At 37.5% G+C, this 18,939-nt stretch overlaps 1 protein-coding gene across 2 annotated transcripts in view; it reads left to right on the top strand.

Moving 5' to 3' along the window:
- The window catches only part of EPC2 (enhancer of polycomb homolog 2), a 132,168-nt gene extending 113,658 nt beyond the window's left edge, over window positions 1-18,510 (top strand). For both annotated transcript variants that reach the window (XM_066280408.1, XM_066280407.1), the window contains 6 exons: window positions 165-310; window positions 413-756; window positions 13,114-13,250; window positions 14,865-15,024; window positions 15,963-16,296; window positions 17,246-18,510. In XM_066280408.1, the coding sequence (XP_066136505.1) occupies window positions 165-310; window positions 413-756; window positions 13,114-13,250; window positions 14,865-15,024; window positions 15,963-16,296; window positions 17,246-17,318 (1,194 nt within the window). In that variant the 3' untranslated portion in view covers window positions 17,319-18,510. The remainder of the gene's footprint in view (window positions 1-164; window positions 311-412; window positions 757-13,113; window positions 13,251-14,864; window positions 15,025-15,962; window positions 16,297-17,245) is intronic.
- The last annotated feature ends 429 nt before the right edge of the window (window positions 18,511-18,939 follow it).

The following is an 18,939-nucleotide window of genomic DNA, read 5'->3' as shown; positions in this document are numbered from 1 at the left end:
ATTTTATAATATTTTACCTGGTTAATTATCATTTAAACCCCAACTTTACAGTTTGTATCTAAATTTTAATTGTTCTACTAATGCTATACTTTATTTTTATCATGATTTAGCTCTTCTTCACCTCAGATTTACTCCAGAAGTTAAATTTTTTTTTTTTTTTGCAGCCTCGTTTGGACCAAATTAACCATTCATTTGAAAGTTCAGATTTGGCAGATTTGGATAAGTTGAGATATAGGCATTGCCTTACAACACTCACAGTCCCGAGAAGATGTATAGGATTTGCAAGGAGGCGGATTGGCAGAGGTGGAAGGTAAACTATTTGTTTTGACCTGGATTTTGTTTACAAGCTGGAGGGAAAGGAGTAGGAAAATGTTAAGTTCTTCCAGATGATATTTAATTTTATATTTTTCAGAGTCATAATGGACCGAATATCCACAGAACATGACCCAGTCCTGAAACAGATCGATCCTGAAATGCTGAATGGTTTTTCAAGCTCTTCCCAGACTATAGACTTTTCTTCTAATTTCTCTCGGACCAATGCTTCCAGTAAACATTGTGAGAATAGACTGTCCCTTTCTGAAATATTAAGCAATATCAGATCATGTCGACTACAGTGTTTCCAGCCACGGCTACTAAATGTACAGGACAGTGATAGTGAAGAATGTACCTCAAGAAAACCAGGGCAGACTGTGAACAATAAAAGAGTTTCTGCAGCATCTGTAGCTTTATTGAACACCAGCAAGAATGGCATATCAGGTAAGCTGTCACTTTGTTTAAGGTATATTCTTTTCTCCTTAATTTTCATTATCTACTCAGTAAACTTGGTAAATTTTGAAGTTTTGTTTTCATAATGCCCCTGAAGACAGGTATTTTATCTTAATCTATTACATTTTTTTCCAGTCTATGAAACTAAATCTAATTACAGTATTGTGGTGCACATTTAAATCAAAATGTCCTGATACCTATAAAACTACTGACTTATATTTTGAATGTATATGCCAGGGGTCCCCAAACTTTTTACATAGGGGGCCAGTTCACTGTCCCTCAGACCGTTGGAGGGCCGAACTATAAAAAAAACTATAAACAAATCCCTGTGCACACTGCCCATATCTTATTTTAAAGTAAAAAACAAAACGGGAACAAATACAATACTTAAAATAAAGAACAAGTAGGCTCTGGCCGGTTGGCTCAGAGGTAGAGCGTCAGCCTGGCGTGTGGGGGACCCGGGTTCGATTCCCGGCCAGGGCACATAGGGGAGGCGCCCATTTGCTTCTCCACCCTCCGCCCCCTCCTTCCTCTCTGTCTCTCTCTTCCCCTCCCGCAGCCAAGGCTCCATTGGAGCAAGGATGGCCCGGGCGCTGGGGATGGCTCCTTGGCCTCTGCCCAGGCGCTGGAGTGGCTCTGGTCGAGGCAGAGCGACGCCTCGGAGGGGCAGAGCATCACCCCCTGGTGGGCGTGCCGGGTGGATCCCTGTTGGGCACAGGCGGGAGTCTGTCTGACTGTCTCTCCCCGTTTCCAGCTTCAGAAAAATACAAATAAATAAATAAATAAAAATAAAGAACAAGTAAATTTAAATCAACAAACTGACCAGTATTTCAGTGGGAACTGTGGGCCTGCTTTTGGCTAATGAGATGGTCAGTGTCCGGTTCCATATTTGTCACTGCTAGCTGTAACAAGTGATATGACGTGCTTCCAGAGCCGTGACACATGCGTTCTGCGTCACCAGAAGTAGTACTGTACGTGAGTGACACCGTGCTTTGTGCCACCACCACATACAGTACTCCAGGATGCATCTGCATCCTGTGCTCCTCTCACTGACCACCAATGAAAGAGGTGCCCCTTCCGAAAGTGTGGCGGGGGCCGGATAAATGGCCTCAGGGGGCCGCAGTTTGGGGACCCCTGGTATATGCCTTCTATGGTGAATATGTAAACAATGCGTAGGGATCCCTATGGGCAAAATGGTTATAAGCTGCAACCAGATCATCATTGCATGGTACTGTTTTCTTGGGTTAAAGGACCTTTTATTTTTAGGTACTAACTTTACCTAAATATAGGCACTGCTCCTCAAGGGTACCACTGAAAACTTCCTTTCTGAAAAATGATATTTTAAGATCTTTCTATGAATAGATATGTTTATATCTGATAACTACCTCTCTAATTGAGATTGAAAAGTTGTTTGTTATTTTAAGAGACTTTTCTCAAATTAATATTTCTACAACATGTGCATTATAAATACAGGAAGTCCCCAGGTTACCAACAAGATAGGTTCTGTAGGTTTGTTCTTAAGTTGAATATGTATGTGAGTTGAAACAGGTACATTTACTATTAAATGCAACTCAGACAGATGTTTGTCATAACATAGCATGTATTTTTAGCTTTCTGTGATTATAAATACGTAAACATTTTTAAACCGGCAGAACCTATTGTTTGTAACCCAGGGACTGCCTGCCTGTAATGTACAGTAATATCTAAAGAATCTAAAATGCAATTTTGATTTGGTTTTTTTTGTGTGTGTGGATCGCTTCTTTATCATATATGCAAATGTGAATAATTTATAAGTATCCTTATAATGTATGCATTGCAAATAATGCATGATATCCAGAGACAAAACTAGATGTGACTTTACTTATACTGTTGATAGTTTTTCTTTCTGTAATAGGTTTATATATCTAAATTATTTCCTGAATAATCCAAAATTGTTAAATTTCTTTAAAGTGATTTTAAATCATTTTAATTTGGAATTTGGTCCCAATAATGTTCAGTCTTAATAGTACTGAACTGCTTCTTTTCATACTTGACCTAGACATTTGTATGTTTAAAGGTTGTAATGGGAAATTGGATTTGTTTGAATGATTTTGGCATATCATTTTTCCAAATTATTTGGTTAATTTTCTCCTAAATAAACATAGGTAAGGAAAATGGTGTCCCATTATATACTCTGTTCAAAAAAAATTGGGGGGTATTTTATAGTTTCATATTCATTTTTAAATATCCCCTAATTTTTGTGAGCAATACATAAAGTTTATTAGCTGTAAAGTTTAATGAGCTTTTGAAAATAAAACGGATAAATACACATGATTTTGAGGTAGCAAGATTTTCAGAAATCTAGATAGTAGGAAGTTGACAAATACTAGATAGGATCCTTTTCCAGCCAACTCCAGAACATTGTTCAGATTATTGAAGGGAACAGGAGTTCCTGTCCCAAAAATTACTCAACATAACTTTTGTCAAAAAAGGGAGTTTAAGGTCTGGCCCATGGTGACACAGTGGATAAAGCGTCAACCTGGAACGCTGAGGTCGTAGGTCCGAAACCCTGGGCTTGCCTGGTCAAGGCACATATGGGAGTTGATGCTTCCTGCTCCTCCCCTGCCCTCTCTCTCTTTTTCGACCCTCCCCCCACTGTTGCCTCTCTAAAATGAATAAAATTTTAAAAAGGGAGTTCAAAAACTTATCAGTATAGGCATTTATAATTAGATTTAAACATAGAGTATTTCTACTTCACCAATGGGTACCAAACCAAAACATGATTTTATGTTATTTCTCAACTTAAACATACTGTAGCCTTTCTACTTAAATTACTGATCAACTTTAGATCTGTTTGAGGTAACTCTTTTCCAGAAATATATACTTGTTGCATTTGTTACTATTGTATCATCGATACTCGAAATGTATTGATCTAAATTAAAACTTAATGTTACTTAGCCCTGGCTGATTGGCTCAGTGGTAGAGCGTTGACCTGGCGTGTGGAAGTCCCAGGTTCGATTCCCAGTCAGGGCACACAGGAAGAGTGTCCATCTGCCTCTCCACCTTACCCCCTCTCTTTTCTTTCTCTCTCTCTCATCCCCTCCTGCAGTGAAGGCTCCATTGGAGCAAAGTTGGCCCAGGTACTGAGGATGGTTCTATGGCCTCTGCCTCAGGCGCTAGAATGGCTCTAGTTGCAATGGAGCAACGCCCCAGATGGGCAGAGCATCGCCCCCTAGTGGGCATGCCAGGTGGATCCCAGTCAGGCGCATGCGGGAGTCTGTCTCTCTGCCTCCCTGTTTCTCACTTAAGAAAAATACAAAAAAAAAACCCAAACTTAATGTAACTTAAATAATTTCATAATGAGTTCTAGAATTTTATGACACTTCTATGCATTTCATAAAATAAGAATTTTTTAAAGAAATGGAATGGGGTGACAGTGGTCCATAGGAACACATAGATTTCAAGTGCATATCTTCATAGCATGTGAACTATTCATTATGTTTTGTGCCCATCATCCGAGGTAAAACCACTTTCTATCACTGTGTATTTGGCCCCCTTCACTCCCCTCTCCCCTACCCCCCTCCCTCTGGTAATCACTTTTGTTGAGTCTCAGTTAAAATAAGCATTTAAAATATTATAATAATAAGATGTGCATTTCTCAAGGAACTTAAATCACCATGTTAAAAATCAATTACATCATAGCCTGACCTGTGGTGGTACAGTGGGTAAAGCATTGACCTGGAACACTGAGGTCACTGGTTTGAAACCCTGGGTTTGCCTGGTCAAGGCACATATGGGAGTTGATGCTTCCTGCTCTTTCTCCTGCCTCCCTCTCTCTTTCTTTTTCTTTCTCTCTTCCCCCTCCTGCTTCTATAAAATGAATAAATTTTAAAAAGTTTTTTAAAATTATTATGTAATGGACAATAAGGTTTTTTTCTGGGTTTTTTTGTTTGTTTTTAGAAAAAGAGAGATAGGGAGATACATAAGAAGCATCAATTCATAGTTGCGTTAATTTAGTTCATTGATTTTTTTTCTCATACCTGCCTTGACCAGGGGGCTCCAGCCCAAACCAGGCCAGCAACCCCACCCTCAAGACTTCAGGGTTTCAAACCTGGGACCTCAATGTCCCAGGTCAACGCTCTATCCACTGTGCCACCACTGGTCAAGCAATAAGACTTTTATTTTTGCCTTTTTCCTACCATCAAAGAAAAATAGTTTTTTGTTCTATGTAATATTTTCTGTCTTACATTTTCAGTAGTCTTAACATAGTTCTATTTATTTCTTCCCTTAAAAATATTTAAGATGTCAGCAATAACTAAGCTACATTAGAATCAGTATTTTTTAATTGAGGTTTTCAAATATATAATTATTTGTTACTAGAATAGAGGATTCTGTTTGAATTTTTCCTTCTCTGCTAAGTGTGATCCTCCAGTCATTGAAGCCACAAGCGTTTGTTTGTCTGTAACAAATTTCCTTCATTTCAAAATATTAGGCTCAGGTATATAAATATATACATAATGAAACAACTCTTCTAACAGCATTCTTATAAATAACCAACAAGCTGTGGCAATTTTATGTATTTATTTGTACCAGTTATATTCATTCCATAGTTTTCTCAGTTCTGGTTAGATAATTTTAAGTGGATTTACTTAAAAGTCAATAAATATTGATAGAATTCCTTCATCTCCGTAAAGCAAAGGATGCAGTTGTTTTTAGAAAGCTGTATTTTTTATATTTGATGACCATATAAAGATTGATGGATTGAATCTACCTCTATTTGGTTTCTTTTAATCTGTGTCTAACGGTTTTGTCTTCCGCCTATTCTTAGTTGTCTTGGTCTTGAGAGTGTGTGTCTTTAAAGAGAACCAAGACTGACACAGACCATGTTTTTACCCAGCAGAGTGTCACTGAGCTAAACAAATTATAAGTGCCGGGTTTTCTGTTTCACAGTGGGGATATCCAGCAACAAAAAGTTTTAATCAGAAATAGAAATATGATATACTTGACAATGATATTTATTTGTATCACAGTTTCCTTAGTTTCTGGGGGGAAAAAAAAACAAAAAACAAAACTTGAATTTGAGGGCTAGTGGCAAAGAATTTTCTTTTTTTATTTTATTTTTTGTATTTTTCTGAAGTGAGAAGCAGTGAGGCAGAGACTCCTGCATGCACCTGACCAAGATCCACCCCACATGCCCACCAGGGGGCGATGCACGGGCCATCTGGGGCGTTGCTCCACTGCAATCTGAGCCATTCTAGCACCTGAGGCAGAGGCCATGGAGCCATCCTTAGTGCCCGGGCCAACTTTGCTCCAACGGAGCCTTGGCTACAGAAGAGGAAGAGATAGATAGAGAGAAAAGGGAGTGGGGAAGGGTAGAGAAGCAAATGGGCGTTTCTCCTGTGTGCCCTGGCAGTTATTCAAACCCAGGACTTCCACACACCAGGCGGATGCTTTACCCCTGAGCCTACCAACCAGGGCCAGAATTTTCTTTCTTTTATATTGTTAATAACCCAGTTAATGTTTTTCAAGTCATAATCCCTGTGTCCTAAATACACTGCTCATAGAAATTAGAGGATCAGGGAACGTGCAGATAGATACTTCAGTACTTTCAGCCTTTTGTATAGTGCATTTTCACCAGTGAAATAAAAGTTAGTTTTGCATCTCATTTGCATAACTGAACAACTGTCTTTGACTTGTTTACTTTTCTGATGTCCTTGTTTAATTTTAAAAAATCAAATGCCTTTTTTTATCACTTCATATTTATTTTAAAATATCCTCTAATTTTTGTGAGCAGTATATAGTCTAAGTCTTATTTTTGACATCATACATAAAGGAGTTAAAGGAAAATAAAGATAGACTGCTGAACATGGCAAGTGAGTAACCAAGAACTATTGATTTTTATACGTAATTATTTAGGATCTCTTATATGCAAAGTACTATATATATTAAGTGTTTAAAAGTTGCAAAGTTTTACAAGACAGTAATTCTTACCTTGAAGGAGTTTATAGCACTTGGCAGATATACATTCTTTTTTCTTTTTTTTTTAAGATTTTATTTATTCATTATGGGGGGGGGGGAGAGAGAGAGAGAGAGAAGGGGGGAGGAACAGGAAGCATCAACTCCCATATGTGCCTTGACCAGGCAAGCCCAGGGTTTTGAACCGGCAACCTCAGCGTTTCCAGGTTGACACTTTATCCGTTGCGCCACCACAGGTCAGGCGATATACATTCTTTATATAAATCGGTGGTAATGTTTTTAGTCATTTGAAAGTACAGTAGTGCCTGATCATGCAAGGTGCTGTGGATAGAGCATCAGACTGGGACGCTGAGGACCCAGGTTCAAAACCCCAAGGTCACTGGCTTGAGCCCAAAGGTCGCTGGCTTGAGCAAGGGTCACTAACTTGGCTGGAGCCCTCTGGTCAAGGCATGTATGAGAAAGCAATCAATGGACAACTAAGGTGCCACAACGAAGAATTGATGCTTCTTATTTCTCCTCCTTTCTGTCCATCTCTCTCTCTCTCTCTCCCTCTCTCTTTCTCTCTCTGTCGTGTGTATGGGCTAAAAAAGTGTGAGAGAGAGAAAGTATGATGGTATTAGTTATTCCTTTGAAATGCTGTTTTTAAATCCAAACCTCAAGAAAATATATTTTGTATCTAAAAGTAGCTTTGCTTGTTCATATTTGAAGGACTAGATTAATTTACATTTAATCTTGGGTTTTGACTAATGCATGGTTACACATTAACTTTTTTTCTCACTTGTTTTATTACACTGAGTAGTAGATACCAGCAGCCTTTTTGACCAGTTTCATGTATCTTAATATTAGCAATTTATAAATTCATTAACATTTTGGACAGTTTTTACCAAGAGAGATTCCTGATTTTTAAATGTTTTCAGTTTCTCTTTTCTTAAATTGCCATAAAATGTTGACAAGCATAAAAGTTTTAGGATATGTAGAACTGTGTTTTAACAGCTAGCTATGGTACTCACAATGATTTTTTGAGTTGACTTCCAAAGGTGAGATAGGGATTCAGATTTAGAAACTAAAAGATTTTTGTTTGTTAAAAGAAATACTACTGAAATTTTAATTTAAAACATGATCTAGGGCTTTAGAATTATTTACACCAGTGTGTAATCTAGTGGCGATACCCAGAGGATGTTTTTGGTGGAGTACTGTCAGCATATAGGAGGGATGGGCAATGTGTGGTCAGCCTAGCAGACCACCACACAGGAACCACATGCCTGAAAGATGCAGGATGAGATAAAGAATGCCTAGAACCTTTGAAAACAATGAACTTTCCAAGTATTTTGACTAGTGTTCTAAGAAAAGGTACCTGGATTCATCTGTTGATTTAAACTGATAAATCCAAGATAGGTTATGAGCCATATATAAAGAAAATAACCTGAAAGTATAGGGCCTTTAGTGAAAAACACTGTTGGTTATATATACAAAACATTTAGGGCCCTGGCCGGTTGGCTCAGCGGTAGAGCGTCGGCCTGGCATGCGGGGGACCTGGGTTCGATTCCCGGCCAGGGCACATAGGAGAAGCACCCATTTGCTTCTCCACCCCCCCCTCCTTCCTCTCTGTCTCTCTCTTCCCCTCCCGCAGCCAAGGCTCCATTGGAGCAAAGATGGCCCGGGCGCTGGGGATGGCCCCTTGGCCTCTGCCCCAGGCGCTGGAGTGGCTCTGGTTGCGGCAGAGTGACGCCCCGGAGGGGCCAGAGCATCGCCCCCTGGTGGGCAGAGCCTCGCCCCTGGTGGGCGTGCCGGGTGGATCCCGGTCAGGCGCATGCAGGAGTCTGTCTGACTGTCTCTCCCCGTTTCCAGCTTCAGAAAAATAAAAAAATAAAAAATAAAAAGATTAAAAAAAAAAACATTTAGGAATGTTAGTGTGTTACTTATGTATACAGTGACATGTTAATATATAAGGGAAAATTTGTAATATGTATATTTTGTATCAGAATGTGTTACCCAGGGAGATTTGCACAACTTCTTACAGCTCAAGAGTAAGTAGTGGAAAGAACTTGGGTTGGTCCTGTGCAGCAGAAGCAGACAGGGTTTCTCTTCTGTACATTCCCATTTCTCCTTTGTGTCACTACCACCCACCCCAAACCAGGACTCTGTCCTGTGTCTCATTGCTAAACACATTACTCACACTGTTAATATGGCCTTTCCTGGTGTATTTTAATGCTTACCTCTTGGTGCCTTAAAGTCATTGTAAGAAATAAATCTTTTATGAAAGTATTGCAGTAATTTCTGAAAGGAAAAATAATTAGTGGAGAAGGTGCTTTCAATCACATTATCATCCTCCACCAACCAGTATGTTATTCCCTGAGAATGGTAATTCAGTACTACATTTATGCCACTAAAACCATACATTTCTGGCCCTGGCTGGTTTGCTCAGTGGATAGAGCTTCAGCCTGGCTTGTGGACATCCCAAGTTTGAAAGTTTGAACACAGGAGAAGCGACCATCTGCTTCTCTTCTCCCTCTCCCCCTTCTCTTTCTCTCTTCCCCTTCTGCTGCCAGTGGCTCAATTTGTTCAAGCATCAGCCTCAGACACTGAGGATAGATAGCTCAGTTGATCTGAGCACTAGCCCCAAACGGGAGTTGCTGGGTAGATCCCCATAGGGGTGCATGCAGGAGTCTGTCTCACTATCTCCCCTCCTCTCACGTAAAGAAAGAAAAACAAACAAAAAAAACCCCACATATTTCTTACCACTTCGCATTCACCATAACAAAATGAAAGGTCAGTTGAAAAGAATTTTTTGTGTGTGTTCCAATTCTGTGTAATGGTACTAGTTGTTATTTTTCTCTAAAGAAGTAAAATAATACTAAACAGTGCTCTAGAAAATTCTGAATGAGGAACATTAGCTTGTTTGAAGCACAAACCCCTTATGGTAAAGGAAATGCTGGATAACAAGATGAATGTAACATGCTAAGCTTGAGGCAAGGGAGACAAGAAAAAAAAAAGAATGTAATTTTTAAAATCATATCTAACCTGACCTGTGGTGGCGCAGTGGATAAAGCGTCAACCTGGAAACGCTGAGGTTGCCGGTTCAAAACCCTGGGCTTGCCTGGTCAAGGCACATATGGGAGTTGATGCTTCCTGCTCCTCCCCCCTTCTCTCTCTCTCTTTCACCCCTCTCTATAATGAATAAATAAAATCTAAAAAAAAAAATCATCTATATTGTAGAATTAAATCGTATCAGATTTTCTTCCAGTAATGGAACCAGGAATGAGATTTTTGTTATCAGACTTAGCTTGAGTTTAAAAAGACTAGGAAACACCATTATTTTGAATAATTGGATTGATATTTGGTTGAGGATACATACCATATTTCCCCATGTATAAGAGGCACCCTTTCTCAAAAATTTTGGGGTCTAAAAACTGGGTTGCGTCTTATACAGTGGTTATAGACTTTTCACTTGCATTTCCTGCTTTTTCGTGCTTGTTTTTGCACTTGTTGAAGACAATGATTTGTCATCAGACACAGATGAGGACAAGCTTTGACATTGATGAGTTGTATGAATTTTATGATGAATAAGACCTGAGTTCAATAACTATGTAATATGCATTTATTTATTTATTTTCATATATCAGGCCCCCAAATTAAGGTACATCTTATACATAGGAAATATGGTATACATTATATCTTTCCTAAGTTTTCTAGGGGAAAATGTGGAGTTACTGAGCAAATTAATGATCTCAGCAAGACAGAGCAATGGGTAGACATATCCCGCCAAAACAGTTTTATCAGCGTTCCATTTTTGTGTACATAAATGATCATTTGTTTATTTATACAGTGATCATTAGTACAGTTGGAAATACTTTGATAGCCATGGATTACCAACCAAAAGTAATTTTTTAATTAAAAATATACTTTATTCTTTCTACTAATTTAGTACATACTTTATTCTGAATTGGTAAGATTTTATGATTATCTGACATAAAAGATTTTGGAAAAAGAAAAGATACTCATTCTCCTCATTTCTCTTTCAATTTTTAAATAGCCACTGAAAATATATTCTCTTTGTTGGTTTATTCTTCATTTAACCACTGAGTGACTCTCACCTTTTAACCATAGCATAAACCTTAGCTCTGGACAGGTGTAACATTGGATTTGAGAGAATAAACCATCTTAACACCAGTTTGCAATTCTATTACTTTTTAATACTCCTTATATACATAAGACTTACAGATTTGGGGGGGGGGGTTGATTTTCCTTTCTGCCTTGTGTCTAATAAACTATTTTTCATCTTTCCCAAGGTTTTCAAACAGTTGGAAATACATGAATACTTCACATTTCCATTTGATTTTGAAGATTTAAATTTAGAATTAAAATCTTTTTTCATTTAAAAATAGAATACTTGCAGTGAATTTAACAAAGACTGATTTTGTTGGTAATTCAGTAAGATAACTAATGTATACTTCAGAAATACAGGTAGCCTGACCTGTGGTGGCGCAGTGGATAAGACATCGAACTGGAATGCTGAGGTTGCTGGTTTGAAGCCCTGGGCTTGCCTGGTCAAGGCACATGTGGAAGTTGATGCTTCCTGCTCCTCCCTTTCTCTCTCTCTCGCTCTCTTTCTCTCTAAAATGAATAAATAAAATAAAATAAAATAAAGTTCTTTTATAAAAAAAAAAGAAAGAAATACAGGTAATAATAAAATTTTAAATGAGCACTATCATAGCCCCAGGTTTTTTAAACTTTTAAAAATAAAATTATAATCTGTACAAAAACTGTTTTTTCATCATTGTCTAATACAAATTTTAATGATAATTAACATTGTTGTGGAACAGCCCTGGCCAGTGGCACAGTAGCTAGAGCATTTCCTGGTGTGCCAGGATCCCCAGTTCAGTTCTGGGGTTTGCGGGTTCAAGTCCTGGTCAGGGCATGTATGAGAGGCAGTCATTGGGGGCACAACTAAGTGGAACAAGTTCATGCCTCTCTTTCTCTTTCTCTCCCCCTCCTTCTTCTCCTCTCTACTCCTCCTTTCCTTTCCTCTCTCCTCCCTTCTTCCTTTCATCTCTCCTTTCTCTTAAAAAAAAATTGTGGAACAGAAATGAAGGCATATCTAAAGCTTTGTTCATCTCTGATGCCTGACTTCCTTTTCATAGAAAATAGAGTGTGCTATGCATAATTTGTTACGTATCTAATTAACCATCAGTGTTGTTGTTGTTTTTTAATTTCCCATTTGCGATCATTCCAAACTGAATACTTTGGGAGCTAGTTAAGTAAGCAACATTAACAACATATCTCCTATCTAAACTCCTTTAGGTCATATTGATTAGATTGCTTGATTGCATTTAAAGGTTGACTCATAGATTAGTTTGTATTTATTTATCTTTGCTTCCCAGCTACCCTGTACAACTTTTTAACAGGGACCCTCTTTTTTATTTTTCCCTGGAAGTTACTCTACTTTTAATGCAGCACTCTGCATTACTTTAGGTAGTAAATACCTGTTGATTGAATGAAACAGTTGGAAGAAAGCCATAAAGACAAAGCAAAATTACTCTTAACAGTACATGTATTCTGATGTGATTTACTATTTCTTGATCTTAGTAACGTACTAATTTCCATGGAAATGACTTTTTGTGTTCTCTAAATTTTATCAGTGATCTACTTAAATAGGAAAGTTTGTTTATATTTCTTTGAGAAAATTGTTTACTGTTATACTTTTTCTTGGCTAATCTTCAACAGAAGGTTTGGATGTCTTGCTTTTATTTGAAATGTTTAACTTTTAATACATTTGATTACAGCATAATTTATTATATCTGAGGATACATTGTATCTTTAATTTTCTAATGCCAATTTGATTTCTAGCCCATATTTTATAGATAGGACTTATTTTGGGCACATAATCTATTGGCTTGAACTATGGTTTATGGTTATGTTAAATGAACATCTTTGTCTTCTATTCTAATTTGTAATCAGAAAAAGGTATTTTCACTTCAGTGTCATGGGTGAAAATCAGCAGTTAAGATTATTTACATTCTTGCAGATGATCCTGTTTTCTTATGAAGGCTATAACTTTATGTTACTATTTTCACTAATAAGGTTTTCTCATCATACAAATACCAGTGTAGAGAGTTAAGAGTTACCCCAAAAATATGAGTGAATAAATGGTAGAATTCTCTTATTAGAACTATGTTATGCAATAAAAACCATATATAGAAACTTTGTTTATCATAAGGTAATAGATACCAGTTTTGCTGAAAATTTGTCATTTTTATTGGAGTTTTTTTTTGATGATGTATATTGTGATTTCTAATTGCTTCTCATCTTAATTGTGGAATCAGTGTGTTTATACTTGTATTGTTGAAAGCACTTTCAAACATAGGTGTTTCTGAAGTTGCCGTCCTCTCTCAGTAACAGGGGGGATCACGGAGGAGCAGTTTCAGACGCATCAGCAGCAGCTAGTGCAGATGCAGAGGCAGCAGCTCGCTCAGCTGCAGCAGAAACAGCAGGCTCAGCATTCCTCCCAGCAGACACACCCAAAAGCACAGGTACAGCTGGCCGCTCTCCTGTCTCTCAGAGTGACATCGTTCTGTTCCGTTTCAGTCAAGTCGGAGAAGTTAGTCTTGGTATTGCCGCTCTTGGTTTTGAAGATCAAACCTAAGTGTCTTTTTAGTTAACTTTCGTAATTGTAAGTGACTAGTTTATATTTTATGAGAGGAGCACTAGAGCCAAATACGAAAAATTTAAGAAAAAATTTTGAAGGGTTATTGAGAATTTGTAAAAGTAATTATACTCTTACAGCCATTATACCTCACCCATACTGTCCCCCAAAATATTTTTTTCAACAATTTAACAGTCCTAACCCTCTAGTGCTATATGGGTATGCCCCATACTGAAAGGTAAATTCTTTTGAATTGTGCAGTGACTCTAAACATAGACACTTGTGTCCTTGAATCATATTTCTCTGAAGAAAATAATCCCATCAGGTGAGATTTTCCATAAGCACTATTGAATGAAGACAATATGGATAAGAATGAAAATACCTTATAAAACTGTAATTGCCAGAAGAGAAAAGCTTTCAACACCTGGAGACTCATTTTGGACTTTTGGCTTCCAGGACTGTATGAAAATAAATTTCTGGTGTTTAAGCCACTAACAGCAAAATAGTAATTGAGAACTGTGTTTCAAATTCAAGCCATCTGAAAAAAATAAAGCTAGTGTTTTTTATCTTAAATTTTGTTGCTCCATAATTGTAAAAGTAACCCTAAAACATAATAACTGAGATTAACTCAGTTTCATTGTCTCTCAGGCCAGCATCTGCTTATAGTAAGTAAGTAGTTCAGCTCATTCTCAAAGGGTCTATACACACTGACTGTGATCCTGAGTCCAGCAACATGGAAATGTTAGTGACAGTAGGACCCCTCAACACGCCTGTAACATCCTCCTGGGTTTGGGACTGGCCCACATTCTAGGGTTGTTGGCTGCTGTTAATAGCTTCCAGTTTTATACAGAATCAAGAGTAAATGCCATTAAACTTACCTTTTTATTTGCTGTTTCTGAATCTCTTGGGTATCCAGCCTTAAGTACAATATTTTCAGACTACTTCAAGTTAGGCCAGGACATGTTTTTACATTGTGACAAAAGTGACTGTTAGTCATCTCTGTGATTTCATTTTCTTCATAGTATCAAGATTGTCAAATATTTTTAAAGGTATTCATTAACACTTATTGGAAAATTTATAGAGCATTAAAAGTTTGGGGTTTTTGCCTGACCCGTGGTGCAGTGGGCAGTGTTGACCTAGAATGCTTAGGGCTCCAGTCAAACCCTGGGCTCCAGATCTAGGCACAGACAACAAGCAGTCAGTGAATTGACACTTACTGCTTTCCTGCCTCCTCCCTCTGTAAAATCATCAAATAGTATCTTTATTAAAAGTTTGGGTTTTTATAAACCCCTTGTTTTTTCTTAGAAATAGCTGCTTCCTAGTTTTAGTCACTTCCCTGTTTCATATGCCAAAAATAGTCTGTGGAGTCCTAGATCTCTTAATCGAAACACTTATAACTGTTCTATATGAAAAAGGTCACAACCTCTTGGGTTTGCCCATTTCTTAATGTGTTCATAGATGCACGCGTACAGTATTGAATTGACTTCTGCTCACTTTATAGGGCTCCAGCACCTCTGACTGTATGTCTAAAACACTTGACTCAGCCAGCGCCCACTTTGCTGCGTCTGCAGTGGTGAGTGCACCTGTCCCAAGCCGCAGTGAGGTGGCCAAGGAACAGAACTCTGGCCACAACAACATAAACGGTGTTGTCCAGCCTTCAGGTAAGCCTGTGATTTTAGGTAGTTACTAGCTCAAAGTTGTAACTCACTAATTGGAGGTATGGGATTTTTTTAAATCCAAGGAGAAAATGCACAGGAAGTCAATCTTCAGAATTTCTGTGGATAATGAGTGGTAAAATAGCCGGATGTTTTCTGGAACTCACAGAGAGCCTGCTCTCTCTTTTCCTCCTCTCCCACTGAATTACCTGCCTGTGTGACTCTCCACCCTGCCTAGTTTTATCTGTGTACTGTCATTGCCTCACACCATAGGAAATGCATCAATCTAATCACTGACCATCACCATTGAATTATCTGTGCATTGATAAAAAGGCGAAATATAATGCAGGATGGTCAGTAAGTGAAATTGGGTCTACCTTCCCACTTCTACCTAGTCACAGGCCTGCCTGGCCTGCCTTCTCTGGAGTGTCTCTTGAGGCACAGGACTGCTGTGACACACTGTCTGCTGCTTACTGTCTGAGTCCTCAGAGACTTGCCATTCCTAACATCCTTCACTGTTGCTCAGACCTAAGGATTTTCCACTTGCTTTTTACATGTGTCCTCAGTCCTGGTTGCCCCCCTTACTGATGTTCTTGCATGTATAAATTCTAATAGAAATCCAGCTGTCATTTCCACCTGCCCTGAACCTCCAGAAGGGACCTCTCTGTCCTATAAAACAGTTTCCAAATATGGAGGCAGCTGAATACTTTGCACAGCCCTTTTATGTAGACCAGTAGAAAGAGGGAGTCTTTGTCTTTGGGGTTGTAACAGGTGAGTATGTTGTTCTTACTGATCAGAAGCTGTCTTTGGAGAGGCCATTACGTGGGGAGTTAATTTGGCATTTAATTAGAATACAAATGTTTACATTTATTTTTATTATTAAACTCCTTTTGAGAGTCTAATTTCTCATGACATGAATTGAATGACTTTTTTCTTTCCTTCAGGAACCTCTAAAACATTATACTCCACCAATATGGCTTTAGCATCCAGCCCAGGGATTTCAGCTGTACAGCTTGTAAGGACAGTTGGCCACACCACTACAAACCACTTAATCCCAGCATTGTGCACAAGCAGTCCTCCAACACTTCCCATGAACAATTCTTGCCTGACAAATGCTGTGCACCTCAATAACGTCAGTGTTGTTTCTCCAGTCAATGTGCATATCAATACACGGACTTCAGCACCATCGCCAACAGCCTTAAAACTTGCCACAGTTGCTGCCAGTATGGACAGAGTGCCAAAGGTTACTCCTAGCAGTGCCATCAGCAGCATAGCAAGGTGTGTGTGTGTGTTTGTTTCAAGCATCATTCTGTTCCTTTCTGCTGGCTATCCTGTGGGAGGAAAAAGACTTGGTTTTTTTTTTTACTGCGCAAGTAATAGATGTCTGTTGATTGACTTTCTTTTGAACAGATAGTATCTGCATGAAGAGCTGTGACAGCTTATTTGTTAGAGGTCACTAGTAGGCTGCTTAAATGCCAACAAGAATTGTAAAAACTCAGGAGAAAACTACATCAGATTGTAAACCATGAAGCAAAGAAAAAATAGATCACAGAGTCTATTTTAGAAGCTTTAGTTACTCTTAACGTTATTTATTTAGAGTTTAGAGAGTCTGGAAAAATAGAGTTGTTGTTATTAACTTCTATGTCGGAGCCTTCGTTTTCAAATCAAAATTTGTTTTCTTCACACAAAGGGAAAATAAAATTAATCTAGTGTATTTGAGAGTATTCTGGGATTAACTAAATGCAGGGTAATGTATTTCATAGTATTTTTATATTTCATTTTATGAGACTAATACATGAGAACAGTGAATCAGAAAAGAATTGATTTGCATGGGATAATAACTATCTGACCTAAACCTGCAAAATTAACCTGTAGTAGAAAGTAATTTAAGTAACACTGTGCTCCTCATGATCCTTGTTTTGGAGCATCACGAGCTTAATCTACTGTATAAAAGTAAACTTGAATTTCCCTAAGCTGTATATTTCATAAATAATTTAGCACTGACATGCTGAAATATTATATTATTTTTCCTAAGTAAGTAGTTATAATCAAGTAATTAGGAATTAATAGGATTTCTTAGCTGAAGGAAACTTTTTCTCATTCCTGTATGGAAATTGTAAAAATGGGAAATGTTTTTGGGAAGTACACGTTTAGTTACAGTATATAAAAGTGTATCTGTAAATACTAGAGAGTGTTAATGTTTATTTTACTCTTTGCCTTATTATAGAGAGAACCATGAACCAGAAAGATTGGGTTTAAATGGAATAGCAGAGACAACAGTAGCTATGGAAGTGACATAACCTAAAACATGTGACTTTGACCTGTGCTGATGGTGTGCAGTCATTCATATTCCAGCTGAATGAGAAAGGCGGCACTCTGTGGATCACAGAGGTTAACGTGGACCTAAATGGACTACAGTATATTGGATGTGTAATCGATATATGATGTATATTTTGTAAAATTGGGAAAATCACTACCTTGTAAAATAGTTTATTTGTATCATCAATATTATTTCTGTTACTTGAATAGTAGATATTCATCATCATGCTTTTGCACTTGAATTTGCAACTGAATGGATTTTAAAAAATAATTCTTTAATGGGATCATGAGCATGAAATGGGATCCTGCATCACTTGTTTTAACTATTTATTTTGCCATGTTTACATTTTGTATCTTGTAAAAATAAATCCAACTTTGTGTCTAAAAAAGTTAAAGATTCATAGCTAGGAAATGAAATTCTTGTAATTTTTTTCTAAAGGATCTGTAAAGTTTTCACTTGGTTCATTTTGTTTCACAATTTGACTAGATGGACTTTTTGGTAAATACTTTAGTGGCATTTCACTGTCAAATATGAAGTTCAAGGCAAAATAGTATTTTCTATTACTGTGCAGGGGAAAGGGATGGATCGATACATGCAAATTTAATGTAGTAACTCACTTTTCCATATATTTTGAATGTATATTTCTATTTATAATACCAGTTTATAAAAAATAATTACACAGGAAAAACGGACTAGGAAAAATTATGCATCTAGCACATTTAAACTGTGCGGATATGAAAATTTTTCAAGGATTACATTTTATCTGAAGACTGCATATTTTAACTGGCTTTAAAACTGTAACACACCACATAAAGGATACTTTACCAGGTATGTATTGCATTATATCTTTGCAATAATTATTGGAAGTCTAGATATCGAGCCATCCCAGGTTTTGGGAGGGGGGAGGGTTGTGGCAAGATTGTCTTTTCAATTTCGGAGAGTTTTCCTGTGGCTACAAGGCAAGTAACGGGTTGGAAAAAGTCTGACTGTAAGCGTTGGACACCTTCATAGTGTAGTGTTCTAGTGACTTTTTTATACGGTTCTTGTAAATTAGATATGTGTAGTGGTGTTTCAGAATGTTTGTTTATGCACTAGTTCAGACAACTTTCCCTGTTACTTGTTCTTGATAAGTGAAAACTGCAGGGAAATAAAAATACATATCAAAACATGGACATGCTGCATATGTGTTTATTTCACAATGTGCACAAAGTGTAAGTAAAAATTAAGGGAGGTGATAGCACTTAACAGCACTTTTCATTTTCACAGTGCTTTCCAAGCATTAATGAAAAGAATTATAAGAAGCTCAATTGTGGGCACTATTGGGTTTCAGATAATCCAATATAAACTACCTTTGATATGAAAAGTTCTTGAAATATTTTACAGAATGTAAGTAATTTGCAGTATAACATTCATTGAAATCATAAATGAGCCTCATTTTATAAATAGAAATTTAGAGTAGAATTATATTGCAAGGGCGTTTTGTCAAGTAAGTACTGGGAAATGTAAATATTTTTAATGAATATGATTAAAACCATTTCAAACTTACATAATTTTATACTTTACATTTTTTTTATATCTGCAGTTCTAAAAGTTGTAAATTG

This window comes from Saccopteryx bilineata, chromosome 5 (assembly GCF_036850765.1).
Source record: "Saccopteryx bilineata isolate mSacBil1 chromosome 5, mSacBil1_pri_phased_curated, whole genome shotgun sequence".
Lineage (NCBI taxonomy): Eukaryota > Metazoa > Chordata > Mammalia > Chiroptera > Emballonuridae > Saccopteryx > Saccopteryx bilineata.
Note: the sequence above shows the minus strand (reverse complement) of the source record. Positions and strands in the feature narration are given on the sequence as shown.